The 27438-nt window shown below is 61.4% G+C and overlaps 2 protein-coding genes across 5 annotated transcripts in view; one reads left to right on the forward strand and one right to left on the reverse strand.

Annotated features, from left to right (window-relative positions):
* Window positions 1–18: 18 nt before the first annotated feature.
* Window positions 19–27386, reverse strand: TJP3 (tight junction protein 3). 4 transcript variants are annotated; one of them, XM_077860470.1, is made up of 21 exons: window positions 27138–27386; window positions 15291–15347; window positions 15052–15161; window positions 14262–14364; window positions 13718–14045; window positions 12666–12769; window positions 11568–11733; window positions 11227–11335; window positions 9213–9271; window positions 8907–8973; window positions 8541–8697; window positions 7814–7922; window positions 7502–7739; window positions 7199–7410; window positions 4996–5091; window positions 2450–2520; window positions 1958–2168; window positions 1748–1848; window positions 1340–1597; window positions 635–681; window positions 19–220 (listed from the first exon to the last, which is right to left on the reverse strand). In XM_077860470.1, exons 2-21 carry the CDS (start codon window positions 15336–15338, stop codon window positions 118–120), a joined length of 2697 nt encoding a protein of 898 aa, XP_077716596.1. In that variant the 5' UTR covers window positions 15339–15347; window positions 27138–27386; the 3' UTR covers window positions 19–117. The 4 variants fall into 4 exon arrangements, with proteins under 4 accessions (XP_077716596.1, XP_077716598.1, XP_077716597.1 ...); XM_077860472.1 differs by lacking the exon at window positions 27138–27386 and adding an exon at window positions 25560–25639; XM_077860471.1 differs by lacking the exon at window positions 27138–27386 and adding an exon at window positions 19776–19917.
* Window positions 20224–27438, forward strand: part of PIP5K1C (phosphatidylinositol-4-phosphate 5-kinase type 1 gamma) — a 62676-nt gene continuing 55461 nt past the window's right edge. Inside the window, exon 1 of the mRNA XM_077860490.1 lies at window positions 20224–20510. The gene's annotated coding sequence lies outside the window, so the exon portion shown is untranslated. The remainder of the gene's footprint in view (window positions 20511–27438) is intronic.

The following is a 27438-nucleotide window of genomic DNA, read 5'->3' on the forward strand; positions in this document are numbered from 1 at the left end:
AGTCTCCAGAAAGCAGTGTTGTGAAAATACTCTTATTTATTAATGACTGGCAGAAGGACGCGGGGTTCTGGGTTCTGAGTGGGAAACCAGGTCCAGCCCCAGGGAACCTGGGAGGGGTCACAGGTCGGTGGCCGGGCCCCAGTCATAGCCGTCCTCATCGGAGGACTCCACATCTCGAGCTCGTGTAAACTTCTTCTTCAGGGCTTCCTGCCCATACGTCCTGGGGATCAGGAAATAGAGGGGAGGCCGTGAGCCCGGTGGGGAGGCTGGAACTGCCCTTACCTGAGGCTGACTCTGCCAGACACAGTGGGTGTGCACAGAGACAAGTGGGGCTGCACATGGCGGGGGTGGGTGTGCGTGGGTGTGTCAGGCCTCCTTAACGAACTTCTACACATCCTTCAAAGCCCCAGCTCGTGTCCTGTCCTCCCCCAAGCTTTCCCAGTCCTCCCAGGAAGCAGGCTCCTACTTCCTTGGCCCTGACTGCGTGGGGTGGGATCAGCCTCTCCGCCTTCATCCCGCCCACAGGGCTGGGAGCACGTGAAGGCAGAGCTGGGTTCAAGGTCCCTTGACCCCTGGAGCCTGAGTCCCAGGAAGAGGGCTGAGGGACTCCAGTGTGGAGCGCGGGGGCTCTTACCGCATGCTGTCCTGTCGCCCCTGGCTGTGGTAGGGGTGCCTGTCCACCTGGGGGGAGGGGAGAAAGGAGGTCAGCACCTCCCCACCCCGTCCAGCTCCCCACCTGGGCCCAGGCTCCACTGCCCACAGACTCCCTCCTTGCCCCACTCAGCTCTGCAGCTCCTCCAACTCTTAGTGAGAAGAGACACTGGGCCAGGGGTGGGTAAGTAAGTCTGGGTATGCAAAGGCTGCCACGGACAGCTGAGCAGGTTGGGTACTGCACAACTCCAGGGAGCATTTCATAGATTCGTCCATTTTCACATCTCACCAGAGAGGGCCTGGAGGAAGGGGCACCTTTGTCGAACTTCTAGAAAGGCACTGCGGGGGCTGAGGCAGCCTCACAAAAAATAAATAGCATATAAATCCTTGTCACTGGTCAACACCCAGGTCGTGCAGGCTGGGACTTGGGTAAGTGCGTTGGGTTTAAACAACCGCTTGGAGCCTCAAGATCTATCTAGTCCGTTGTACCCAGGTTAGGACGCACGGAGGTTAAAGCACTGGTTTTAAGTCGTTCAGGGACTCACGGTTCCCACACCCTGGGTCTGGGTGGGAGACACGGGTCTGAGCAGAGACGCCCCTGTTCGCCGCCTTCCTGGAGGGGACCCCATTCCCCCCGTGTGTCTCGGCCTCACCCCAGGACCCCTGCACGCCCACCCGGCCCGCTCACCCGGGCTCCTCGGGCACCCGAGGCTCTCCCGTGATCCCGCGGGCTCCGGGGCTCCTCCTCCAGCACGGGCTCCGAGGACCGGGCCAGAGCGGGCGCCGGCGGCCCCTCGTCCACGTCCGTGTAGCCCTCGCCGTCCGTGTAGCCCTCGCCGTCCGTCTCGTAGTCGCTGTTGACCCGGCTGTCGCAGCTCAGATCCGCCGAGCTGTCGGCCAGGCCGCGGTGAGGGAGCTCCAGGTTGTCCTCGGACGAGTTGTCCAGCTGGGGGCGAAGGGGGCGCTGAGCCGAGACGCCCACCCCCAGGCCCCAGACCCAGGACACCAGCCTTCGGCCTCGGTCCCAGCCGGGTCAAGACCCGAACCTCGGGCCAGATCTGGGCCGCGGACACCCCCCACCCCCCCACGCCCGTACCTGGTCCTCCGCCGTCCAGATGGGCCGGGTCTGCTGCTCGCGGACCACGGCCTTGAGCTCCTGGTACCAGGTGTCGCTCGTGCCGCGCAGGGGGATGGTGGCTGCGCGGAGGGGGCGGCGTCAGGGAGGCCCCGCCCACCCGGCCAGGCCCCGCCCCCTCCTGGCCCCGCCCCCTACTGGCCCCGCCCCCGGCCGGCCCCGCCCACCGACCCGTGAACAGGTGTTCGCTGTGCTTCCGAAGCTTCTGGGCTTGCGCGTAGAGGCGGCGCGCGCTGCGGCGGGAGGCGGGCGCCAGCCACTGGCGCAGGGCCTTGAGGGCCGCCCGGCTCTCGGGGGCGCAGAAGACCACGATGGGGTAGTACTGCACGTAGTTGAGGCGCTCGACCGCCGACGGCGTCACGTCCAAGAGCGCGTGCTTGTTCTGGGCGGAGGGGAGGGGCGGACAGCAGGACCCGGGCCAGGAGGCAGGGGAGGCAGGGGGCGACCAGACACGGAGGTGAAGGGCCAGGTGGACCCCAGGCTCGCGCCGCAGGCAGCCCGCGGGGGGCGGGGGCGGGGTCCGTGACGGCCCAGGGCTCCCCCCCCACGTGTCCCTCGCAGGCCCCCACATCACCACGCGGGGTGGGGCGAGAGGGGTCGGAGGCCTGGGCCTTGGTTTCCCCGCCCTCGAAACGCCCTCCCCCCCGGGGGGGCCCTGCTTACCTTCTCCGCGATCACGCGCACGGTGTCCAGCTTGATGATCTTGGAGGGGCTGTCGGTCCTCAACACGCTGTCTGTGCGGGGAGATGAGCCGGCAGCTTCAGAAGGGGCGCCCCCAGCCGCCCAAGCTCCCCGCTCCCTGCCCCTCCTGCTGCGCAGCCCGCCCGGGCTCCCATCGCCCTGACGGCCACCCTAAGGCTGCTGCGCTCGGCCTCCGGGCCCACCGTGGCCTTCCCGGCCACTGACCCAGCAGGCAGATGGGACTCGGCCTCGGGGACCTAAGGTCACGGGCTCACGGTCGCTGAGCCAACAGGGGGGCAGGGAAAGAGCCTGATCTGGAGTCTCTGTGCGGAGGTGACCCCAGCTCTGTGGAGGCCTCTGCCCAGACCGTGTGGATGGAAGCGGCTCTCCTGCCCCCCATCTGCCCTCTAGGACTTGAGGTGGAGCGCGGCTTCCCCCAGGAAGCCCTCCAGTACAGCCAGGCAGCAGGAGGCACGCCTGCCCTGGGGGGACCGGGAAGGAAGAGGCGGTAACAGCCTTATGTGTTTTTTTAATTATTATAAAATATGGACAACATAAAATTAAGCATCGTAACCATCTCTAAGCGCACAGCTCAGGGCACCACGAAGCACGCTCACCCCGCTGCGCACACCCTCCCCGACCACCATCTCCAGAACCTTCCATCTCCCACATGGAGACCCTGTCCCCAAGAAGCACTGACCCCCGCCCCCCTGCCCCACCCCTGGCTCCCACCACCTCCTCTGTCTCTGTGGACGGGCCTCCTCTGGGGACCTCCTGGGAGTGGGGTCCTACAGGAGGCATCCTTTTGGGTCTGGGTCCCCTCCCTGAGCCCAGTGTCCTCGGGGTCCGTCCACATGGGGGCAGGTGTCGGGCCCCTTCCTTCCTGGGGCTGGGTCGTATCCCAGGTGTGGACGGGCCTCACCATGTGTCCCCGCTCCCCTGTCGATGGGTTGAGAACGCAGTGTGCCCGCAGTGGACAGCGCTGCCCGGAGCTCAGGGCGCGGGTCCCAGGCTGCGGCCTGGCCTTCACGTCTCCTGGGTATAGACCCAGACGCGGACTTGCTGGGTCAGATGCTGACTCTGTATTTAAGTTTCCGGGGAGCTGCCAACGGTCTTCCCCGGCACCGCCCCCTCCAGCCCCAGTCACCTTGGGGCCGCACCTGCTCCACATCCTCCCGGACACCTGCTCCGTCCGTCTGTTTTGCTTTACATGATGGCCCCTCTCGGGTGTGACTTCGCCTCGCACGTCGCCTTCTGAACCATGCCCGGAGCCTCCTCCTCCCACCAGGCTGCGTCCCACAGACCCGGCCTCCCAGGTCGCCCTCCCGAAAGCTGCCAAGCCCCAAAGGGCCAGAGGGCCTCGCCTCCTGAGCCTCACAGCTCACGCGGGCTCCCCCCCAGTGCCTGGGGACGCAGGCCACGCGCACCCGCCCTGGTCCCTCACCCGTCCTCCCGAGCACAACGGCCCCCGAGGGAGAGACGAGGAAGCAGGGTCTCGAGAGGGCAAGGCGCCAGCCCGGGGGTCACCCCACCCTGCAGAGCGGAACGGATTTAGGGCACTGGTCCCCTGGGCCCGCGGCGTTGCCTGCAGCTCACACACGCCCTCCTAACAGCCTCACTCGAAGGCCCGGCCAGGGGGACCCTCCGGCTGCAGAAGCCGCCCCACCCTGCGCTGGGGGCTCCCGACCAAGAGCTCGGCGGCTGCTCTATTTAAGCGCATCCGCTCCGCACAAACTTGTCTCCGCTGCGAGGCAGCCCCAGACGATCCGAAACCCAAGGGCGTGGCTGTACCCCAATGAAACTATTTGTAGATGCCGACACCTGAATTTCCTGTCGCTGTCACGTGTCACAAAATATCTAACTTCTCTTAGGCCACTTAAAATGTGTAAATGCAGGGCTCCTGGGTGGCTCGGCGGGTTAGGTGTCCGACTTGTGATTTTGGCTCCGGTCATGATCTCGGGGTTGTGAGATCAGCGGGGAGTCTGCCGGAGACGCCCTCTCTCCCTCCCCCCCCCCGCCCCCGCAGCTCTCATGCTCACGTGCACACTCTCTCTCTCCAAATATATATATATAAATAAATATTTTTAAAATGTGTAAATTCCATTCTTAGCAGGTGGTATAAAAGTTGAGGACCCAGGTTTGGCCCAGGAGCTTTCATTTGCTGACCCTCCACTCTAGCTCATTGCGAATTTTGGACCTCTCCCGGGGAACTTCTCTGTCTTGCTCAGTGCCCGTGTCTGTGGCTCAATAAATACCTCTTTAACAAACGAAGGGGGGGAGCACACTGGCTACCTGGTGAACTGTGTTAAGAAAGATTCTGAGGCTCAATCCAGACTGATTCAGGACATCTGGCCCAGGCGTCGGAAGGGTGCTGTGACTCCCATTTCCCATGGGCTGTTCTAGCCCTTTCCCCAAACAGCAGCCGGCTCACCAACCTGCCTCGGCACCCCCGCGGTAGAGAAACGGTTGTCAAAGGATCCCCAACCCCCTCCCCGCCAACAAGGCCCTGCTAGGACCTGTCTTCTTACCTGCGATTTCGAACTGGTCAGGCATCTCGGCAGTCAGCTTCTGCATAGCGATGTCCGCCACGGGCCCCAGGATCACCACTGGGCGCTTGAAGCTGGCTGAGGGCGCAGAAACCGCAACAGTCGAGGTCCCATTTGCAGCAAAGACACCAGATCCAGCCTTGCCCACGGCTGCCCAGCCAAAGACTACATCTCCCAGCATCCCCTGCAGGCAACGGCCACGTGACTCTGTCCTGGCCAATGGGGCACGAGCACAGCGGCCTTGCTTCACCTCCTGGCCCCTAGCACCGCCCCCCAGGTAGGTGTGGGCAGCCACCCTGCACCCCAGTTGCACAGAAAAACAAAGACGCGGGGAGGCCGCCCTGGGCTGCATCTCGTCTGTGTCTGCAGCTGTCCCGGGGGTGAGGTGGGCGGCCGGCTGGAGCAGCTGAGCCTAGCCGACTCAGTGGTCTGCAAACTACAGCAGCCCCGGGGAGGGGGGGGGGCGACATCCAGCCCCTGCCTGCTTTATAAATAAAGTTTTATTGGCGCACAGTCCCAGGCACCCTTTCCATGCTGCCTCCCTGCTGGGCTATACCCTGCCCCCGCTCTTGTTCAGTGCCCCTGGACTACAGGCCCCTCTCCCAAGAGCTCCATACCTTGATTTCTAAACATTCTTTGGTCAAAATTAAGTTTTTGGCCTCTGAAGTCTTTCTCACAAAAATAAAACATAAATCTTTCTCCTCTCCCGGACCTTGGAGCATCAACTCAGCCCATTCCCATCGGCAGGTTATTTTTTTTTTTTAAAGGCCTCTGCATCTGCTGTAATTCTTTCTCCCCCCAAGGCCGTGGGCCAGGGTTCACTCTCCTTCCTGCAATCCCGACGGGGCTGTCTCCCCACCAGAGGAAGGATTTATGATCTATGTGCTGCTTCTGTCTGTTTTTCTAAAGATTGGATTAACTTTTTTAGTTAAGATTTGTGACTTTTTAAAATTAAGGTTTTGAGGGCAGCCCAGATGGCTCAGTGGTTTAGCGCCACCGCCTTCAGCCCAGGGCATGATCCTGGAGACCCGGGATCAAGTCCCATGTCGGGCTGCCTGCATGGAGCCTGCTTCTCCCTCTGCCTGTGTCTCTGCCTCTCTCTGTGTGTGTCTCTCATGAACAAATAAATAAAATAAAAATCTTTAAAAAAATATTTGTAAAATTATTACATATGTTTTGAAACATACATGACATGAAATTAGTTATTTTACTGTATGTACAGTAAAAGATGTACAGGTCAGTGGCATTTAGTACATTCACAGAGCTGTGCAGCCACCACCACTAAGTCTCAGAATATTCTCATCACCGTAAGGAAATTTGTCCCCATCAGCCGTCACCAACCCACCCCCGTCCCGGCCCCCATGAGCCCCCTCCTCATCCGTGCAGGAACCCGTCCTGGACGTGTCACACATGTGGACTCACACCCTGTGGGGCCTCCTGTGTCTGGTTCCAACCCTGAGGATCATGGGCCCAGAGTCCATCCCTGGGGCAGCACATGTGGGCGCCTGGCTCTTGTCGGTGGCCAGGGGACATGCCCGCGCGTGGGGGACATGCTGTATTATATCCCTTCATCTACTGATGAGCATTTGGACTGTTTCCACATTTTGGCTGCTGTGAGCATGCGTGTGCAAGGTGGGGTCTAACGCCCGTTCACTGCACGCCTGTATTTTAAACGGCGTCTGCTTGGCGCCAGCAGCACCCACTGCGAGTACCGCCCCCTCTCGCTGTGCTGTCTGCAACAAGCGCTGGCCACGTGTGGCCGTGGGGCACTTGCAACGCGGCTCCTCTGAACCAAGGCGTGCTGCTCTGAGTGCAAAACACACACTGGAATTCGAAGACAATACACACGCACAAAAGAAAGATGTGAAATACTAATTCCATAATTGGATTATCTATTAAAATAATGGTTTAGATATAAATTATTTAACTTATCTTTAACCATTTCTTTTTCAAGATTACCTACGTGGCTTGCATGTGTCAACTGGAAATAGGAATGAATTTTTAAGGAAAGAAGCCCTTCCCTGTTTCCTCCAGCACCCTAAAAAATGGGTTATTTCTGGTGAGCAGAGAAAGGTAAGGATGGCGGCTTCCCAAGGCTGGACGTGGATGGATCGCGGGTCCAGAAGCTCCGACAATCTTACGACGCCCCCGTGGCACCCCCCACCCTCCCGGCCCGGGGACCCACCTTCTCGCAGCACCACGCGTTCATACGGTGGGTAGTGGCCCTGCCTGGTCAGAGCCGACAGGTCCTCGCGGCTCCGCTGGGTGGACTTCTTGGCTCCACGCCGCAGGCCCCGCAGCCGCCAGAACTCGGCCCTCGCGCTGGAGCCCACGGAGGCACCTGGCCCGGCCCCCACGGCGCGCTGGGCGGCCTCCAGACTGGCCAGCTGCTCGGCCCTGGGGAGAAGGCAGGGGACCCGTGACTGTGCTGCGGGGCCGAGCCAACGCCGGCGGGGAAGCCGAGGCCCCGGGGGGACGGGGGGCGCACCTGCTCTGGTTGGGGATGATGCCGCGCTCCTGCTCCCGGAGGTCGCGGCCCATGCGCACGGCCAGCCAGTGGGTCCCGCGGGCGCCGCTCGGCCCGGGGCCGGGGCACAGCGTGTCCAGCACATGGAAGACGTCCCCGCGGGTGAAGCCCAGGCCCGACGGTGGGCTGGCCTCCAGCTCGAAGTGTGTGCGGATGTAGAAGGAGTCGCCCACGCGGGACTGCACCATTTTCCGGAAGACTGTGGAGTGGGGGGCTTGGTGAGCACCCGGGGGTCACCGCCCGGACCCGGCCCTCCCGGCCACACGCACTCACTGTCCTGCTTCCGCTGCGTCACCAGCTCCACTTCCTCGCCCGGCGGCAGCGCCACCAGGAACTGCACAGCCTCCTCCCGGGTCAGGTTCCTGAAGGGCACGTCATTCACCTGCCAGGAAGGGGGCATGAGACGGGCCGCGGCCACCGGGGGACCCCTGGTTGGTCACCCCAGCTCGGCCTCTGCAGAGCCCCCTCCCGGGAGGACAGCGGGACACTGGAGTGAGGGCGTGGGGACAGGGATGAGAATGTAAAACTGTGAGAGGGGACAGGTGTGGAGGGAGGCAAGATGCATGGGGAAGGCACGACGTGGATGAGGCCGCGAAAGACACCGCGTGGTGGCGCACAGAGGGACTGGAGAGGTCATGGGGGTCGTGGGGGAGTAGCCGAGGCCGTGACACAGACAATAGAGTCAGGACACGGTGAGCGTGGCCGTGACACCAATGACCAGATCATGATGTTGATGACACGGCCGTGAATGGGACAAGGGCGTGACCTGGATGACACGGTTGGGGACACTGATAACCAGGATGTGACAAGGACAAGGTTGTGCCCTGGGCAAGTCGTGCCCCGATCAGTAAGGTTGTGGTCCAGCCACCAGGGTCATGACGCAGGCAGAGAGACGTTAAAGTGTTCAAATGTCTGCACGGGGTGTCGCCTGTCCGCGGGGGTGGGCAAAGAGGGGGACGCGCGGGCGGGGACTGCACGCCCGGCGCCAGCCCCGCGTCACCTGCAGAATCTGATCTCCCTCCTGGATGCCCTGCCCGTCGGCCGGGCTGCCCTCCTGCACCCCCGACACGAAGATGCCCACGTCGTTGCCGCCGGCCAGCCGCAGCCCGATGGTCGTGCCCTTGTGGAAGCGGACTACCCTGGAGTCGGGGCTGTACCTGGGGGGGAGGCAGGGGCGGGGTCAAGCCCGAGTGGGTGCAGGGGGCGTGCTGGGCGTCCTTGGGGGAGCCCCGCACCTGCTCCGGGCCCCAGCCCCGCACGGTGGCCCCACCAACACACTGGTGCCAGGAGGCAGGGTAGCATGACAGGGAGGCGGCCCCGGGATGTGCGGGTCTGGGCGGGTGGGCTTTCTCTCCGGGGGACATACCCACGGTCCTCTGCGCTCTGGCTGCTGGGCACCCTGTAGATGTCATAGCTGCTGTGCCTCGGGGCGTCTGGAAGGGAACAGCAGCCTGTCTCCGGGCACACGGGCTGTTCCCGCTGCCGCACCCCTGCCTTGCGGCGTCCCTGCCCCTCGGCGCCGTCACCCGGCCCTCCGCCCTTCCCAGGGAGCTGCCGCTGACCCCTGAGACCCGTGCCAGCCCTTCCCGCCCTGCCTGGCACAACCTCACTGGCTGGGATCAGAAAAACCAGGGGGATGCTCAGAGTTACCACCCTCGCATCGTCTGCTCACCGGGTTCCGAGATGGTTCTGGAATCCAGAGAATTTTCCCGCCGAAGGGGGGGACTGTCCCTGGAGGGAGACAGTACTTGGGTGAAGTGGGGGTGCGCGCTGAGAGGTGACTGGGGGATTCTAGTGCGCGTGCACCCGGGTCCAAGGCCTGTGTCTGCCCCTCCCTAGCCGTGAGGCCGTGGGGCCCGTGCTCCCTCCGAGCGAGTGCCGGGGACAGCGGAGTCAGGGCCACCAGGAGCCCTGGCTCCAAGGGACGGAGCCGGTGACAGGCGGTCACATGTATTATCTCAGTATTAGTGAGAAGTGGTAGCAGGTTCTCTGGCCTGAGTGTGTCCCTGTCCCCCCAACCCCAGTGGGATGGTTGTGGTTGTGGAGCTGCGGTGTCTGGGAGGTGACAGGTCGGGTGAGGTCATGAGGGTGCGGCCCCTGGGAAGGGGGCACAGCGGGAAGCTGTGGGCGGCGGGGTGACGGCCCCCAGCAGGGGCAGCGCAGCCACGGCCGTGACCTTGCAGCCTCCGGAGCCATGAGGAGCAGCGGCTGCGGGCCCACAACCCCCCTCCGCCCGGCATTTGTCATCACGGCCTGAGCTGGACGACTTAGACGGGTCAGAAGGTCACCTGCAAAGCCCATCCGCGCTTAGCACGCAGGACCTACTTTCCAGACTTTCCCGTCACTTTCCGATAAACACGCGTGGAGGAAACCATCAGCCCCCATGTCAGCACTTAGCACTGGGTGATTTGGGGTGGGGAAGAGGTTTGAAAATACGACCCCCCCCAGCAGGTCCACATCAGAGAAACGGGCCCCGCAGATCCTCCTCCTGTGCACAAGCGGGATGCCCGGTAAGGTCATGCGAGAGTCACCCCCCAAAACCCTTGGAGAAATGCTGCCCTGTGTCGCTCCAGAGGTCCCGGGGCACCCAGGACAGCAGCGGCACAAGAGGGGTGGTCCATCCGGCGAGGACCTGTGTCCTCCTGCCAACGCCCCGCGAGTGAGCTCGGGAATGGCTCACCCACTCCCAGATCCTCCAGCCCTCGACGGCCCCCGCCAAGCCGCCCTGGCTCCAGGCTCTCAGACGCGGCCTGAGAAGGTTGTCCAGGGTTCCGAGCTGCCAGGCTGTAGGGTAACCTGTCCCACAGCCACGGGTAACAGACCGACCCCCTGCCTCACAGGTGTGGGAGGCTAGGAAGGTTCCCGCTGTCGAATCCCCACGTGTGGGGCACTTAGGTTACTATAGACATTGAGTCGTGTCCCCTCAAAATTCATCGGCTCAGCTCTCAAGCCCCAGCATCTCCAAACGTGGAGGTACTTGGAAATAGGGTCGCTGTGGGTGTAATCAGGGGACAGGAGGTCCGACAAGTAGGAGCGGGGAGGGCCCTGAACCCATGGGGGATTATAAAATGGGGACATTGGGGCAGAGAGACAGACATGCACGGGGGAGAGGATGATGTGCAGACAGAGAGGAGGTGGGCACGACGGGCTCAGGACTGCAGGGGAGGCTCCCGGAAGCTCCCAGAAGCTCGGAGAGCCCCGCGCCACCCAGGCCTCCAGTGGAATGTGGCCCTGTCCTCACCCTCATCTGGGACCCTGGAGCCCACACCCTTCTCCATCCTAAGCCACCAGGTTTGTGGCACTTTGTTACAGCCACCACGGGACACCAGTGCAAGGTCACTGCCACCTGTCCCCGCCTGCGAACGTCACCACAGTGAACAAGCAGCCTCCAATCCCCCACACACATCCACGGCCATTTTGCCCCCAAGAGAAAAGCCCTAAAAAGGGGCCCTTTGTGTTCTGACATCTCCGGGGATGTGTTGTAAAATTCAGTTCCTTTTGCTTTCAGGCGATCGATACCAGGTCCCCCCCTGCCCTGCCCCATACCAAGCATGCAGAGCCCCGTCCTGGGGGCCGGGAGGACTACGGGTGGGAGGGGGAAGCCTCTTCCAGGCAGGGCACCAGCTGGAAAAGACGTGCCCACGATCCCCTCCTGCTCCAGCGCTCTGGCCGTCGGGGGTACGTACCTGGGGGAGTCGGTTCCGTCGGAGTCCAGACTCCGCTGCGCATGCGGGGGTGGCGGTGGGACATGGGACGGCACCGCCTGAGACAGCTCTGAGCCCAGGGCCGAGATGTCTGCGGGGGAGAGCACGTCCCCTCAGGCCTCCGGCCCACACCTGCCAGGCCGGACCCATTTCACAGGGAGGAACATCAAGGCTCCTCGAAGCAAAGGAGCCCGGACGGAGTCAGGCTCGGCCACAGCCTCCAGCCCGGCTTACTGTGCGGCCTCGGGCATGTTTCTATGCCTCTCTGGGCCTCTCGGCCTCCCCTGGCCTCTCTCCCTTCAACCTGCCCGGGGGCCCCTCACCATCCAGGAAGGAGCTGTCGCTGTCGCTGTCACTGACGGCCGGCGGGATGTTCACCAGGAACTGCCCTCGGTCCCTGAGCACCAGCAGCGTCAGCTTCCCCTCGGACTTCTCAATCAGGCGCCGGGTGTCGCTCAGGGACAGATTCTCGCTGGACACACCATTGATCTAGAAAGGGCCGGGAAGGAAGACAGGAGGTGAGTCCACGCCAGATGGGGCGGTGGGGGGTGGATACTAGAAACAGCTTACAGGGTGGGGTGGGGGGACTAGAAACACACAGTCCCCAGGAATTCATAGAAACAGACGTTCTCAAGAGGAAATAATAGAATTGGCTTCCTCCTGCTCAGAGGAGACACGCCCAGAAGTGACTCCCACAAGACCCAGAATCGGCCAGTTTTCTGAGGGGCGGGGTAGGTGCTAGGGGAAAATTAGAAGCAGGTTGATTCCCTCCAAGGGGAGTTTCCCAGGAAACACCAGGAACAAACATTAGAAACAAGTCTAACTAGGGGGCGGGGGTAGACAGCCAATCTGTGGGAGGTCCTGGAATCAGACACTTAGACGTGGCTTAGAAACTTCGTGTGGGGGGCACCCGGGTGGCTCGGTGGTTGAGCTTCTGCCTTCAGCCCAGGGCGTGACCCCAGGGCCTGGGATCGAGTCCCGCATCGGGTTCCCCACAGGGAGCCTGCTTCTCCCTCTGCTTGTGTCTCTGCCTCTCTCTGTGTCTCCCATGAATAAATAAAATCTTTAAAAAGAATAAAATTTAAAAAATAAAAAATTAGGAATGGCTAGAAACAGAGTTTCAGGAGAGGAGTCTGGAAAGAAACCCACTGCACGGCAGAGCCGCTCCTCTAAGCCTGGCCTCTGGACCGTGGGCCCCGACCCCCTTGGGCCGGAGCCCCCGTGTGATTCGGCGGCGGGGGGGCTACCAGAACCTGACATCTAGCCGCGTTTGGGCAGAGGCCGGGGGCAGGGGGTCCCTGGGAAACAGGCAACAGCGCGGAAGGCAGCAGGTTGCAGCCAGCCCTGCCCACCGGGTGGCAGGGTCACACCTCAGCCTCCCGGTCTCCCTGTCCCGCCCCCGACAGGAAGCCTGGGGACACCTGTAGGATGAGGTCTCCTTCCTGCAAACCGCGATTCCTGGCGGCCAGGCCCGAGTCGGTGATGTGCTTGATGAAGATCTGACTGCCCAGGGTGACCCCGAACTCTGTGGGGGCGAGCAGGGAAACTGAGGCGGGGCCTGGGGTCTGGGCTGCGGGCTCCTCTCAAGCTCTGACTTCTCACCTGCCCTCGGCCTTCCCGCCCTCCGGGGCCGCCACCGGTGGGGTTGGGGGAGGCCTGGGACAGAACAGAGAGCCTCGGCCCCTGCCCCTGGCTCCCAGCGCCCTGCTGGTCACCGCAGGGGCTCCAGCGTGACCCCACGGAGACCCTTAATGACATCGCCTCCTGTTTTCAGGACGTGACTCTTGTTATTGAATTGCAAGATGGGGACGGGGCCCCGGTGCCACTTGTCACATGACATTTAGAATTCAAAGGTCACAGTGCTGCCACTGAATCGAGGTGGGGTCAGAGGTCACATCCCCGTTGTTTGTGTCACGAAGGGAATTCCAGGTTCGTGACTCTATCGGTGTCCCCGGGCCTCAGTTTTCTGGGGTTGCTCACCATTGCCACGGATTCAGCGGCTTTAAAGCAATGCTACTTTGTAATCTCAGTACTGGGGTCAGAAGTCCTAAAACCCAGGGGCGGGCAGGGCTGGTCACCACCCCCCCGGGCCCCCAGGGAGGCCAGCTCCGGCCTTGTCCCGTCCAGAGGCGCCCCCTCCCCAGCCCGCGGCCCCTCCGCCGTCCTCACCGCCAGCAGCGTGGGGTCTACCCGTCTCTGGGGTTCCCCCCATCTGCCTCCCTCTCCAGAGGCCCCCCGGGAACCCAGGGTCACCCCCACCTCGGGGGCCTTGACTTGCCCTCTGCAAGGTCCCCTCGTCATGGGAGGCAACGTCCTGGGTCCCAGGGACCAGGATGGGGACGTCCCTGGGGGCTTTATCCTGCCGCGCCCACGCACGCCACGCGGGACAGGGTGTCGGGCGGTGACCGGGGGGCCACCTCAGCGGGAGCTCTGACCCCACGGCCAGCACCACGCCCCGGCCGCCCCGGCTCACCTTCGCTCTCCGTCCTCCGCACCAACACGGACTTCACGGGCCTCATGTGCACGTCCTGGCGCGGCAGCCGCTTGAAGCCGGACACCAGCGCCAGCCCGTTGGCCTCCGAGTTCCCGCCCGGGCTCCTGCGCCCACGGCTGCCAGCCTGGCTCCGGCGGCCCGTCCTCGCCCGGCGGGAGCGCTCGTCCCAGGAGCGGCCAGAGCCACTGGACGTGTCGCCGTCATAGCCCTGGCCGCAGTCGGCCTCCTCCTCCAAGCCCTGGCGTCCCCGGCCGGAGGTGCCAGCCTTGGTGGCAGGCAGCTGGATTTTCCGGGGACGCTTCACCGTCTGTCAGGGGAGCGAGGGGAGGGTCAGCTCAGGGCTCCACCCCGTCCCCTGGGTGCTCCTGGGGGACCCCAGTCCCTCTCTGGGCCTCAACATCCAAGCTGTGAAATGGGACAAGCTCACACCTGTTCTGCCCGTGGCCTGCAGGATGGGGGGGGCTCAGCGGGGCGCAGCGGTGCCACTGTGCCAGGGGCTCCCCTCCCACCTGACCCCACTCACAATGTTGGCCAACTTTGTGCAGGTCTTGAGTATCTGGATGGCGAAGGTGGAGGTGACACTCTCCATGGAAACCCCATTCACCATGACGACGTGGTCGCCTGTCCTGAGGGAGGAGGCTGGGTCTCAGGGAGGAGGCCCCCGTCCCTGGTGCCCCGGCACCTGCCCCAGTGCCCCACTTTGGGGCCATCACTCCCAGGTCCACAAAGGCCTCGTTCTAATTCACTGTCCCGTGTCTCACAAAGACATCAATTCTTCTGGGCCTCAGTTTCCTCATCTGTAAAACGGGGGCCAGTCGTGGATGCTACTATAATAATAAAACGCAACCACAGAACGGAGGCTGTGGTTATAACTGGTCTCTCCTCACCCCCATTTCTTCTGTCAATGTCCTCTTCCTGCTGTTCTCCTCGTTCCCTGTGTTTCAAAATCTCTCTCTCTGAAGCTGTGCCGGGGCTGAGCCGTGTCACCCGGCAGCTGCTCAGGTCCCAGAACCATTTCCCCCAACGTAACTCCCAGAAGCCCTACTGCCCCCCGGGGCTCAGAACCCTGGGTCTCCCTCCCTCCAGCCAAGACAGGGTTCCAGGACTTCTCATTCCAGGAATGCCGTGGGGCCACTATGACCCCGAGACCGACCAGGAAGGACCAGGAAGTGCCCTGGGGACAGTGAGGGCCATGCAGCCAGCTCCAAGCCCTGTGTCGAAGGTGCTGGAAGGCACCCGGCACTTTCCTGACTCCCAGCACTGGCGCACACGGGGTCCCTCCTGGGGCCGCCCCCCGCCACCTTGATACTCACTGTAGTCTGCCATCCGCGGGTCCCCCCGGCACCACATCAGACACGACCACGGACCCGCTGGCCCGGTCCCGGCCACCAGAGATCGCAATGCCAAAGCCTCGCCGGGGGTCCTAAGAGAGGATGAGGTAGTCGATGAGCTTTTACTTCCCGTGGGCACATAGCTTCTCCCCTCCCGCTGAGCAGCCCGGGATCCAGGTGACATTCTCATTGGCACCCATTCGGGGGGAGGGAGGCCTCACCCTGCAGAGCGTGGCCGTGTGCTGTTCCCAAATGGTCAGCTCCTCCATGTCCAGCACCTGCGGGAGGGAACAGAGGGCGGGCGTGAGGCCGTGGCAGGTCCCCTGGGGCACTCAGGGACCTCCCCTGCCCCGGGTGGGGGCCTGGCTCTGGCGCCCCCATGGTCCCAAGCCCACAGGCAGGTTGCCACCTCTCTGGAGACCTCAGCTTTTTCATCTGCAAAGTGGGTTTAAGTCAAGGGGGGGATCTCAGCCGGGAACCATTCTGCCCCCCACCCCCAGGTACACTTGGCGACGTCTGGAGGCATCCATGGTCATCACAACCCGGAGTGCTGCTGGCACCCGGGTGGGGGGGGGCGGGATGCTGCTCAAGCCCCCACAAAGAACAGTCCAGGCCCAAATGTCCAAATGCCAAAGCTGAGACCCTGGTTTAAGTGAACCACACAGGTACGAGCAGAGAAAAGACAAACGGCTGGGGGGAGGGGGATCAAGCCCGGGGGTGGGGGTGAGGGGCCCCGTGCCTGGGGGCTCAAGCCAGGCCTGCTGGGCAGAGGGAGCACACTCAGCTCCAGCCACCCTGGGGCTCCTCAGGGTCCCTCCAACACCTGAGGCCTTTGCATGTGCTGTTCCTTCTGCCAGAAACCCTCTTCCCCCAGATTTCCACCAGGCTCCTCCCCTCACCCCTGCTCTTCGTGGCTCACTTGTTATCTTATCTGCACGGCCTCCCCACCTGCCGGTTTAGAACAGCGAGGCCGGCCCACTGCACAACAGACCACCCCAACCCCCTGCCCCAACACGGTGCCCTAATGCACACAACTTCTGACCCCTTGACGTCCTCTGGATTTTTTGGGGGGTCTGTCCAACTCCCCTCTCTAGAAAATCAGATCAGGGGTCACCTGGGGTGGCTCAGCGGCTGAGCATCTGCCTTGGGCTCAGGGCGTGATCCTGGGGTACTGGGATGGAGTCCTGAATCGGGCTCCCTGCAGGGAGCCTGCTCCTCCCTCTGCCTGTGTCTCTCATGAATAAATAAATAAAATCTTTAAAAAAAAAAGAAAAAAGAAAAAAGGAAGGAAGAAAAATCAGATCCAGAGGGACAGAGATTTTTGTTCGTCTCGTTCGCAGTGGAGCCCTTTCCATGTACTATCTCATTTAATGCACTCATTGAAGGAGATTTTCTTATCCCCCCCCCCCCCCACACCGCACAGACAGGGCCTCCAGACCCAGAGAGGCAAAGTCACCTGCCAAGAAAACAGAGCTGACGGAGGTCGCGGCTGGGGAATGTGGAAATACCAGATTATTTTCAGGCCCGTGCTGGTGCTCTAGACGGGAAGGCCACACTGCAGGACACCTGCCAGAGGGAAGGCGGAGGAGGAGCTCACCCCCCCACACACACTGGGGGGCCCTATTTCCTGGGGGAGGGGGCGGGGGGGGGGGAGGCCCTCCCCAGCCTGGCACAGCAGGTGGGTGATGCCCTCCGCAGAGGAACCCCCGCTGGCGGCTCCAGGGCCTTTTCTTAAGGTTCCCAGGAGAGCAGCATTCCTGGCTCCCAGGGAGGGGAGAGGAACAAAGCCAAGGGCGGGGCCTCGCGGGCACCGGGCTGCGGTTACCAGGGAGCCCAGGGCAGCCCTCACCACCCAGACTCAAACCCCTCTGCTGGCTGCCCTGCGCCTCTTCCGGCCTCAGTTTCCCTGCCTGTAAAATGGGTAACCCGGGTCCCTGCTGCCTGGTCCTTCACGGCAGAGGAGCTGGGGCCAGGCAGGGAGCCCCACGCGCGAAAGGTCCCTTCCAGGGACCCGGCATTGGTTCCTAGAGGGCAGGATGCCGACATTCCTCCTGTGCACGGAGGAGAAAACCCTGCTCCGTGCTGGCTGCCAACCGGAGCTTTACACGCACCCACCTCGTTCAACCCGGAGGGGCCTTAGGCCGCGGCACCAATATTGTTCCTACACCAAGGGAGAGCAAAGGAAGGCCCAGAGAGGTCCAGAAGTTGCGGGAGGTCACACAGCAGACGGTGGACACGGGTGGCCCGTCCCCCACCCCTGCTCCTCACCCACGGCATCCTGCTGCTTATTTCATTTTTTTCTTTGGAAGCTTATTTTTCAAAACAATCTTTTTCACTTGGTTTGATTTTACACTTTGTATCATGAAATGCCCTCCAGAATTTTGATTTCCTGGCCTTATTTTAAGAAACAGCCCCAGCGCGATCCTGGAGACCCGGGATCGAATCCCACGTCGGGCTCCCGGTGCGTGGAGCCTGCTTCTCCCTCTGCCTATGTCTCTGCCTCTCTCTCTCTCTCTCTCTGTGTGACTATCAAAATAAAATAAAATTAAAAAATATATTAAAAAAAAGAAACAGCCCCAGGGGGTCGCTTGGGTGGCTCAGCAGTTGAGCATCTGCCTTTGGCTCAGGGCATGATCCCGGGGTCCTGGGATCGAGTCTGCATCAGGTTCCTTGCATGGAGCCTGCTTCTCCCTCTGCCTCTCTCTCTGTGTCTCTCATGAATAAATAGAAAAGTTAAAAAAGAAAGAGAAGAAAGAAAGAAACAAACAAACAAACAAACAGCCCCAGAGTACCAGGGCCCCTAGGGGGACAGGTGCAGGTGGCCAAGGCTCATCCCACCTCTCATAGGTGCCTCCACTGCTCTGAGGCCTTGATGAAAACCGTGGGGGGGGGGGGGAGGCTAACCCCGCAGCCCCTGTCAGCCTAGTTCACCTCCACATCTTTCCCTGACTGACCCCTGTCCCTAACACACCCTCCCAGGATTTGTGCACAGCCAGCCCTTGCCACTCAGGGTCTCAGCTCAAAAGCTGCCTCCTCAGGAGCCCTCCTTGGCTGCCCAAGCCTCCCTGGCTCCCTAGCACTCTTCTTTGTTTTATTGCGCTTTATTCAGGGCCTCTGAACCATCTTAAATGTACCCTGTGTAATCACCGGTTGGCAAGTTTCTGGTCTTTCCTCTTGGGCTGTGAAGGCTGGGTGAGGCCGGCTATTTATTTGCACACTCTGGTGACGTCCACTGGCACCTCCTGGGCCTGGCGATCAGCCTCCGCCCCACGCCTTAGCAGGTGCTGTACTCTCTGGCAAACTCCTATTCATCCTTCACAGCCCCAGTGCCACTGTCTCTTCCTCCAGAAAATGAGTCTTCAGTGGTCCCAGACACACATCTCACATCCCTAATTACTAGAATTTGGGATGCCCCTGTCCACTGTCTCCCATATACCCCTCTAGTCTGGGGCCTGCTGGTGGGCAGGGCTGGCGGCCCTGGACCCCAGCGTAGTCCCCACAGGACCAGCAGGGAGACTGAGTTTGAGGAACAGGTACGTGGTGACATAAAAGGTATATTTGGTCAGGAAATCAGCCAGGTGTGTCCGGAATTCCTAGACCCCACAGCAGGTAACCCATCCAGGTGAGCTGAGGGGGCGGGGCCTGTGCCTTCCTCCAGCCCGGAGGCTGGGGCGGGGGCTCGGACCCACTGACAAACAGTGGGGAGAGGAGGAGTCGCCCAGAGGGGCAGGTCAGGTGGTACCCAGGCACACAACCCCACGCCCTGGGCTCCGGGACTGGAGTCCTCTCTCCCCCTCCCCCCACCTCCAGAACAAAGGCCCGGAGGCGGGCAGGGGGGCCACAGATAGGCGAGTCGGGGAGGGGATTCTGGAAGCTGTTTCCCCGGCAGGCGGCAACCAGAAGGGCCCGGCCTCAGGGCTCAGGCGGCAACCAGAAGGGCCCGGCCTCAGGGATCAGGCCGGGTGGTCTGGGCTGAGCCACATTTCCCTATGGCCTCAGTTTACCCCCATTACCCCCAACCCCAGGCGCGATCTCCCACCCAATACCGCGATTGTGGAAGAGTCAGTTCAAGCTCCATCCCTGGACAGTGTGGTACCCCAAATAGAGACACGGAGACCCTCTCCATCCAGCATGTTTGCTTCTGTGGAAAAGGGGCTCTCGACCCCTATGTCTGCCACCCCTGTACACAGCAGGCGCTCATACATGCATGCTGCTTCCCTCTCCAGCAGCCTCGTGGCTTTCCCTGAAGCCACTCCAGCCCACAAGAGAAGTCACTGCCGCCTTTCCACTGTTGCTCAAGCTCAGCCCGGCCGAACACCCAGGAGCCGGACGTAAACATCTTTATTGGGCACCCCATGCGTGCCGGGCGCTTAAAACACATTTTCCTCCTGGGATCCTCCCTGCACCTTCTTTAAAGCGAAGATCATCACTTTTATAGGCGAAGTACCGGGAAGCCTTGATTCACTGGCCCAGAGTCATACAGAAAAGTCAGAATTGGAACCCAGATCCACCAGGTAACGGAGCGGACCTTGGGGGCAGAGAAAGACCCCAGAGACGGCTTTCAGGGACCTCGCCGCGCGCCTGCACCTGCGTCCGGGCCTCAGTTTCCCCATCCGTCATCCGGGGTGGTCTGGGGTCCCGGGTCCGGGTCGCAGGCCCCACTCCTGCTAGATCCCCTCCCCCGCCCGCCCTCTGCGGCTACTCGCCTGGAATCTCACCGCCATGGTCCACCCCGGGGCTCTGCGGCGCCCGTGCCCCTCGGGGGGCCTGGACGGGCAGTCGGGCCCCACCTGGGGGCGAGGCAGCAGGCGGCGGAGGCTCGCGGCGGCCCCGGCGGCGGCCCTCGCCCTCCTCCCGCCCGCCCGGCCGCGGCCGCTGCACCTGCCCCTCTTCCTCCGCCCGCCCCGCCCGCCCCGCCCGCCCCGCCCCCGGGCCGCGCGGGGCCGCCTCCGCCCGAAGCGCGGGATCCAGGCTCCGGGCCTCGATCCAGTCCGGGTTTCCCAGCCCGCCGCGCCGCTCGCCCGCCGTCGGGGCTGGAGGCCGGCGGGACCCGGCTGCCGGGAAGACCCGGAGGAGCGCGGGCGGCGGACCGGACGGGCCCGCGGCTCGGCGCCCGGGGCCCGCGCGCGTCTCCGGGTGGGGACGCCTGTGACCGCGGGGGCAAGCGCAGGGCCGGGGACCTGGGGACGCAGGCCTGGGCCTTCGCGGGGCTCCCCAGCCGCGGGAGGTTCACCCCCATCACACAGACGGGGAGACTGAGGCCCAGGGAGGTCAGCCGCACCGACCTCCTGAAGGTGCTGGGCCACTGGCACCCGGAGAGCCCCGTCCTCACACCCCGCAGGGCGCCGGGCCCCCAGCTGAGGAGGGCGGGCCTGGCCTGGCCCAGAACATTCTTCAGGCTCCTGGGAGCAAAGGTCAGGCTTCCTCCTGGGCCTTAGAAGGTAAGATCTGGGAAGGCCCGAGCAGAGCCCCTCCTTGGGGGGGAGGGAGGGATCCCCCGGGGGGAGGGGGGCTGGAGCTGCCCCTGGCTACACCCCGCGCTCCTCACCCCTTTACGTGTAAATATAAATATGCACACACACCCTGAGGCCCAGCTCTTCGGTGCCCCACCTCGCGCCAAGGTCGGAAGGGCAAATCTGGGCAGAGGCCCCTTCCCAGCCTCATGCAGGCAACTCCGGCAGAAAGGAGCCCCACGGAGCCCCACGCTGCGGCACAGAAAGGCAGAGAAACAAGGAGACGGGGTGTGTGTGTGCATGTGTGTGTGTGTGTGTGTGTGTGTGTCTCAGGAAATGCTTCCCAGAAGAGGGAACACGGCAGCGGGGTTTTGAAGGTTGGGTAAGAGTTTGCCAAGGGAACAACGTGGACGGTATAATCGCTGTAATAGGATGTAATAAACATTTTCGAGGCCCCCAGAGTTGACTTCTTACCCCTCCTCACTGTAGTACCTCCCCCCCAAAAAAAACACTAGTCCTAGAGCCCAGGCGGCCCGAATGGGCCCCTCACGCATCTCCAAAGGTCCCCAAGACAGTCAGTCTCTGCAGAAACCCCTCTGAGGACCTGCGTGAAACCTCGAGGCTGGGGGGGAAGCTCCGTGTCTCGCAGTCACCCCCCCCACCCCCTGCTGTCAGGCCACCAGCAGGCGGCACACAGAACAACTTGAGGTAGACCAAGGTCAAACTTTTTTTCTTTTTAAGTCGCTGTGTATTAGTTTTAATGAGTCATAGGAAAACATAAATAAGTTCCCCACTGACACGCGAACGAACGTGGGTGTTTGCGTCTGTAGCACCCGGAGAGGCCTGTAGGTGAGGAGCGTCCTAAACTCCCGCTCCACTACAGACCTCAGCACCATCATGGGGGGAACAAATGGGTTGAATTTGTAGGTAATGAGCCCCCTGGTGCACGTCTACTGAGCGTTTGCTTCGCCCCGGGTACACGGGATGTCCACGTGTCTACGCGTTGGCAGCCTGACTGAGTGGCAAGCGCCGCCAGCAAGAGCTGGATTTGGCCCCCCCAAACCCACCCCGTATGGCTCTGTTTGACCCCGCGCCCCTAGCTCCATACAGTGCTTCTGGCTCGCTATAGGGGAATTTGCCCCTGGGGGACACTTGGAGATGCCTGGCATCAAGTAGGTGGAGCCCAGGGGTGCTGCTCATCCCCCGCGCCCAGCACTGCTCCCCACAAGGAATGACCTGGGTGAGAATGTTAATGGCACTAATGTAGTAGAGGAACCCCACTCTGGACCAGCCTCGGAAGGGGGGCAACCACCCCAAGACGCATGGTCTTCCTCTAACCACCCGACGTTTGCCCCCACCTATTCAGGCTCAAGAATTCTCAGTGGCTCCCTAGTACCCATCAGATGACCCTGTGCTCTAAGGCAGAGTTTGTGGGTTTTTTGTTTTTTTAATTGGGACGCCTGGGTGGCTCAGCGGATGAGCATCTGCCTTTGGCTCAGGGCGTGACCCCAGGGTACCCTAATGAATAAATAAAATCTTTAAAGAAATTAAAAAATAAAAATAAAGTGAGCTCCACACCCAACGTGGGGCCTGAACCCCCCAGCCTGAGATTGAGAGTCCCAGGTTCCACCAACTGAGCCGGCCAGGCGGCCCACCAAATGCAGGGTTTTGAAAAAGGGTGCAGGGATCCCTGGGTGGCACAGAGGTTTGGCGCCTGCCTTTGGCCCAAGGCGCGATCCTGGAGACCCGGGATCAAATCCCACGTCGGGCTCCCTGCATGGAGCCTGCTTCTCCCTCGGCCTGTGTCTCTGCCTCTCTCTCTCTCTCTCTCTGTGTGACTATCATAAATAAATTAAAAAAAATATTAAAAAAAAAGAAAAAGGGTGCATTAAAGTTTTTTGAATTAAAAAAAAAAAAAGGAAAAAGAAAAAGGGTGCGGCCAGTGCTGCCCCACAGGCTGGAGGAACTGGCCTTAAGCCTCCTATTGCAGCCGCCACCCCCCACCCCCAGCCCGATTACTGTAAGGAAATAAAATTCTGCTTTTCATCAATCGACTCCATTCATTGTTTTTATTCAGTCATTAACGCAACAAAAATGTGTCAGGCCATAGGGACCGACTTCCCATCTGAAATTTCCGTGCCAAATTCAACCAGGCAGGGAGAGTGGGGGAAGGCGGGTCCCAGAAGGACCCCTGGGATGACCTTGCTCCACTGATCTTGGTGCTTATGAGGAAACTGAGACCCCAAGAATGTGGGGGGGTGGGGCTGAGGCCCCCTCCCCCTCCTCCAGAGAGCTGGCCACAGAAGAGGTGAAAGCCTGGGGGCCGGGAGTCACCTACTGGCTTGGGGCCTCCCCGGTGAAGGCTGCTTTGTGGGGCTGCAGGAGGCTGAGGCTGTATCTGTGGCCTGACGGTGTCATTCGAACCCAAGACCGCCCTGAGCAGCTGTGCAGCCTGGCCAGCTCTGGCTCAGTCATCTGCACTTACTGAACACCCACTGTGTGCCCAGGACTGACGAGACAGATCTGAGAGAGGCACACAGTAGTCGAATCGTCACGTAGCACAAGTAAAAGGGACCGCCTAGACCTCTGAGTGCATCAGCGGGGGACGTACGGGGGCTGGGGGCTCAGGAAGGGCTTCCCCAAGGAATGGCCCTTGAAACAAGAACTGAGTTCAGGGGCACCCAGGTGGCTCAGTGGTTGAGCATCTGCCTTTGGCCCAGGGTGTGATCCCGGAGTCCCAGGATCGAGTCCCACCTCGGGCTCCCTGCAGGGAGCCTGCTTCTCCCTCTGCCTGTATCTCTGCCTCTCTCTGTGTGTGTGTCTCTCATGAATAAATAAATAAAATCTTAAAAAAAAACAAACTGAATCCAGTAGGAGTGACCTAGGTGAGAGGGGTCTAAGCAGACGAACAATTAGACCTAAAGGAGATGAGGGGGGAGCCCTGGGGAGATCTAGGTGTTCCAGGCAGCTGCACAGCCTGTGCAAAGGCCCCGGGGCAGGACAGGGCTGGCGTGTTGGAGGAACAGCCAGGAGGCCTGTGTGGCGGGAGCAGAGTGGGCGAGGGGGAGAGAGGAGGAGGAGGGGACGGTGGGAAGAGGAATAAGAAAGGTCCTGTACTTGGGGGCCCTGGGGAGGACTTGGGCTTTTACTGCTGGGAGGTGGGAGCCCTGGAGGGCAGTAGGCAGAGGGGGCCTTAGTTTAGGTGCTCGCAGGCGCCCCCTGGTGGCCACTGTGGGAGGACGGCCCGGGGGAGGGGGGGTGACCCGGAAGGCCCAACCTGCAGGCCCTGCAAGATGTAGCTTGGAAACAAACAAACGTTTCACTTTGAATCATTTAAAAATTGACAGAAAAGGGGACGCTCAGGTGGCTCAGCGGTGGAGCATCTGCCTTTGGCTCAGGGCGTGACCCCAGGGTCCCGGGATCAAGTCCCCCCTCGGGCTCCCCACAGGGAGCCTGCTTCTCCCTCTGCCTGCGTCTCTACCTGTCTTTCTGTGTCTCTCATGAATAAATAGATAAAATCTTAAAAAAAAAAAAAAAACTTGACTGCAAAGTTGCAGCTATAATTCAGAGAGTCCCCACATGACCCTCACCTGGTCTCCCCCAGCACTAACGTCTTCCACGACCCCGGTTTGTTGTCAGAGCTAATACATCAACATCCCACCACGGTCACCATGAACCGAACGGCAGAGTGCTGGTGCACACACACGTGCGCACACGTGTACACACACGTGTACACACACATCAAGAACACTGCAACGAATGTACAGATAAACAATAAGCCAGACACTAACCACGGGGCAATAATCAACAGTCTCCGTTGAGCAAAATTCGTTTGCGTTTCTATGGACCAGAGTCAAGTTTGCCGCGCTACCAGTCAGCTCTAAGCCACAAGAGCTGTGAAATAATTTTTTTTAATTAAAAATTAAAAAAAAAAAGTTTCCAGGGGTTGTACAATAAATAGTCCAGAGGCAACAGGAAGCCCCGGAGGTTTGGGAGGGCGCACCAGAGCCTGACATTAATCGATACTCCGTCACCACACAAATGCTAAGGACCTGTTGATGTTTGTGAGCTAAGGTCACAGCTCGCTCACTGCACGTTTATTTCCGGGCTACTTTTGGAGGATCTGCTGTCCCTGCTGGTCTGTGAGCCCCGCGCCTCCCTGTATCACCCCGAGCGCCTAGGCCACAGCTGAGATGACCAGAGAGCTCCTGGGGAGCCACCCAAGACTCTGATCAGAGTAGGAACACCCGTGCCGTGTACCCCAGAAGGACAGACTCAGGGTGTGGCAGGTCCGGCCACAGAGCAGGTAAGGACTGGCGACCTAGGGGGGGCTTCCCTGAGGGCCGGTTGAGGGGAGCTGGCCTGGGGTATAGGCGCAGAGGCCAGGCTGGTAATAGGCACCACCAGGGATCTGGACAGACGGACAGGCCTTGGCACAGATGGCATGTGGGGACCCCCCAGCCTTGGGAATGCCGTGAGATCACCTCCATTTGTCCCCACTGGAGCCTTGACCCCCTCCTATGGCACAGGGCTCTCCCCATGGTGCCCTGGGTCCCCCCATGTTGCCAAGCCCTGGAACATTCCTCTGCCCTCCTGTGCCCACAGCCCTCCGGGGCTCCCACTCTCCTAGGGGTAAAGGCCTGAGTCCTACCAACATATGCAGCCTCCTAGGCCCTGCATGACTTGCCCCCAGTCCCCCCCCTTCCTTCTCCTCCTCTCCCACTCTGCTCCGGTCACATGGGCTTCCTCGCTGTTCCTCCAACATGCCAGGCCCAATCCTGCCCCAGGACCTTTGCACGGGCTGAGCCATGTACCTGGAATGCCCAAATCCTCACTTCCTTTCTGTCTCTTCAAATGTCCCCCGCTCAGCAGGGCCGCCCTGATCTTTCTACTGAGGTTTGTAAAATACCTCTCTGCCTGCTTCACTCCCGTCCCTGTTGTTCCACATCTTTCCCTCCATGGGACTGACCAGTCTTTAACCCCGGATATGATTCACTTCCTTATAATACGTCTTGTTTCTCATATGTCTTCACCCACCTGAATACAAGCCCGCCAGACCAGGGAGCTTTGTCCGTCTGGTTTCCTGCCCAGAATCCCCAAGGCCCCGGAGCGGCACCCGGCACGTAGTAGGTGCTCAATAAGTGCAAGCTCGCTCCCGGGGCGGCCCCTCCTCCTGGTGGCATCTCTCGCTAACCTCAGCCCATTCCAAAGGGTGTCAGGCTCCTCCCTGAGCAAACACTGCTTCTGTGGCACAAGGCCAGGCCGAGGAGGAAGAACAGGAACCCAAACTGGCCTCAGTGGACTTTCGCCAGAACTCAGGGCCACGCGGAAACACTGAGCCGCAGAGGCAGGACTTTTACAAGATGCTGAGCCGGGAGTGTTTGGTTTTGGGGGGGGAAGGAGGTAGGAGGCAAGGGCAGCCCCCAGACCCCCCCGCTCCCCTATCTGCCTGGCATCCGTTCTCTACTGTGCAGCCCTGGGCAAGTGGCCGCCCCTCTCTGAGCCCGAGTTCAACTTCTGTCTAAGGAAGGTGGATGGGGCATTGTGGCGAGCTTGGCACTCTGAGTCCCGATTTTGGGTGGGACAGTTTACACCCGACTCCCCCCGTGACTGAGAATCTATTGCCCACGCTCTCCTTTGCTGCCCTCTGCAGCCCTGGGTTGCACCGACTCGGATTGCACCCATTTCACAGAGTGGAAAATTGACGTTTAGATAGGCTGAGCGGCCGGGGGCATAGATCTCCCAGACTCTGTGGATTTTCTCTCCAAAACCCCAGGCAGGTGGGATCCGACAGTCAAGATCTGTCCCCTTCCAACCCCACAGACTCCAGATTCTCAAGCTCTCCACTCCCTGGGAGTGACCCCAAATTCCAAACCAGCTGTATGCCTGTGCCCCCAACCCAGCCCCGAGGGACCCTCTCTGCCCCAGACAAAGAGGCATGAGGTGCAATCGGACACTTAGCTGGCCAGGAAGCTCTCTTTGTCCTGCACTTTTGGGAGCAAACGACCCAGAAAAGAAACCTCTCGCCACCTAACCCTGTCCTCTGCTGTTTCTGGGCTTCCTCTGCCCCCAGGGACCCCCAGCACCTTGCTCACCCCCACCCCCTTCTTGCGCTTCTCCATTGGCAGGTGCTGCCCAGAGAGGGACTCCAGATGCATGAGATAAGCCCAGCACGGGACCCCTCCCCGGGTCCTGCGGGTCCCAGCAGTAGGGGAGGTGGGGGCCGCTGCCTGGAAACTGGGGAGTCTCCTTGGAAGCTCCAGGAGGCCCACACACCCACCAGGAGCCAGGCTGCCTCGCCTGCTGCCTCCCTGCGCGGGCCTCCCTGCCCCAGCGTGGGGGGATCGGGGACCAGTCCCTACCTTCTCGGCCTCCCTGGCCCCACCTAGGTCCACAATGACCCTTTTAAGTCTCTGGCTCTGGCGTCCTGGGCAGGTTGCCAGGGGCGCTAACTTCCAGCCAGAGAAGCCCGTAGAAACTTTGTCAAATGCCCACACGGGAGTGTGAGTGTCCTGCTTTCAGGGGCAGCAGAGGGGAGGTGACGGGGGTCCCAGGACTGGTGCTGGGGAGCTCAGTCTGCGTCTGCGTCGTCGTAGAGCAGGGCCAGGGACTTACCTGTCTAGGAGGCGGGGTGGCCTCTGGGCAGGCGGCAGGAGCCAGGGCTTGGGTGCCCGCCTGGCATGGGGTGGGGTGGGGACCTGAGGTTTGAGCTCTGTCCTCCGCACTGGGTTCCCAAACTTTTCCTCCCCCGTGAGTGCAGCGGCTCTGTCCTGTGCCAGGTGGAACCAGCAGGACGGGGTGCACAAGGCGGCAGCAGCAGCACCAGCAGCACCGGCAGCTGGTTGGGTGTGTGGCTTTGTCCCAAGGTGCTCTCACGTGGGCGTCGCTGGCCTTAACCCCTGCTCGCCCGGAGGGA

The sequence above is a fragment of the Canis aureus genome, chromosome 19 (genome assembly GCF_053574225.1).
Source record: "Canis aureus isolate CA01 chromosome 19, VMU_Caureus_v.1.0, whole genome shotgun sequence".
NCBI lineage: Eukaryota > Metazoa > Chordata > Mammalia > Carnivora > Canidae > Canis > Canis aureus.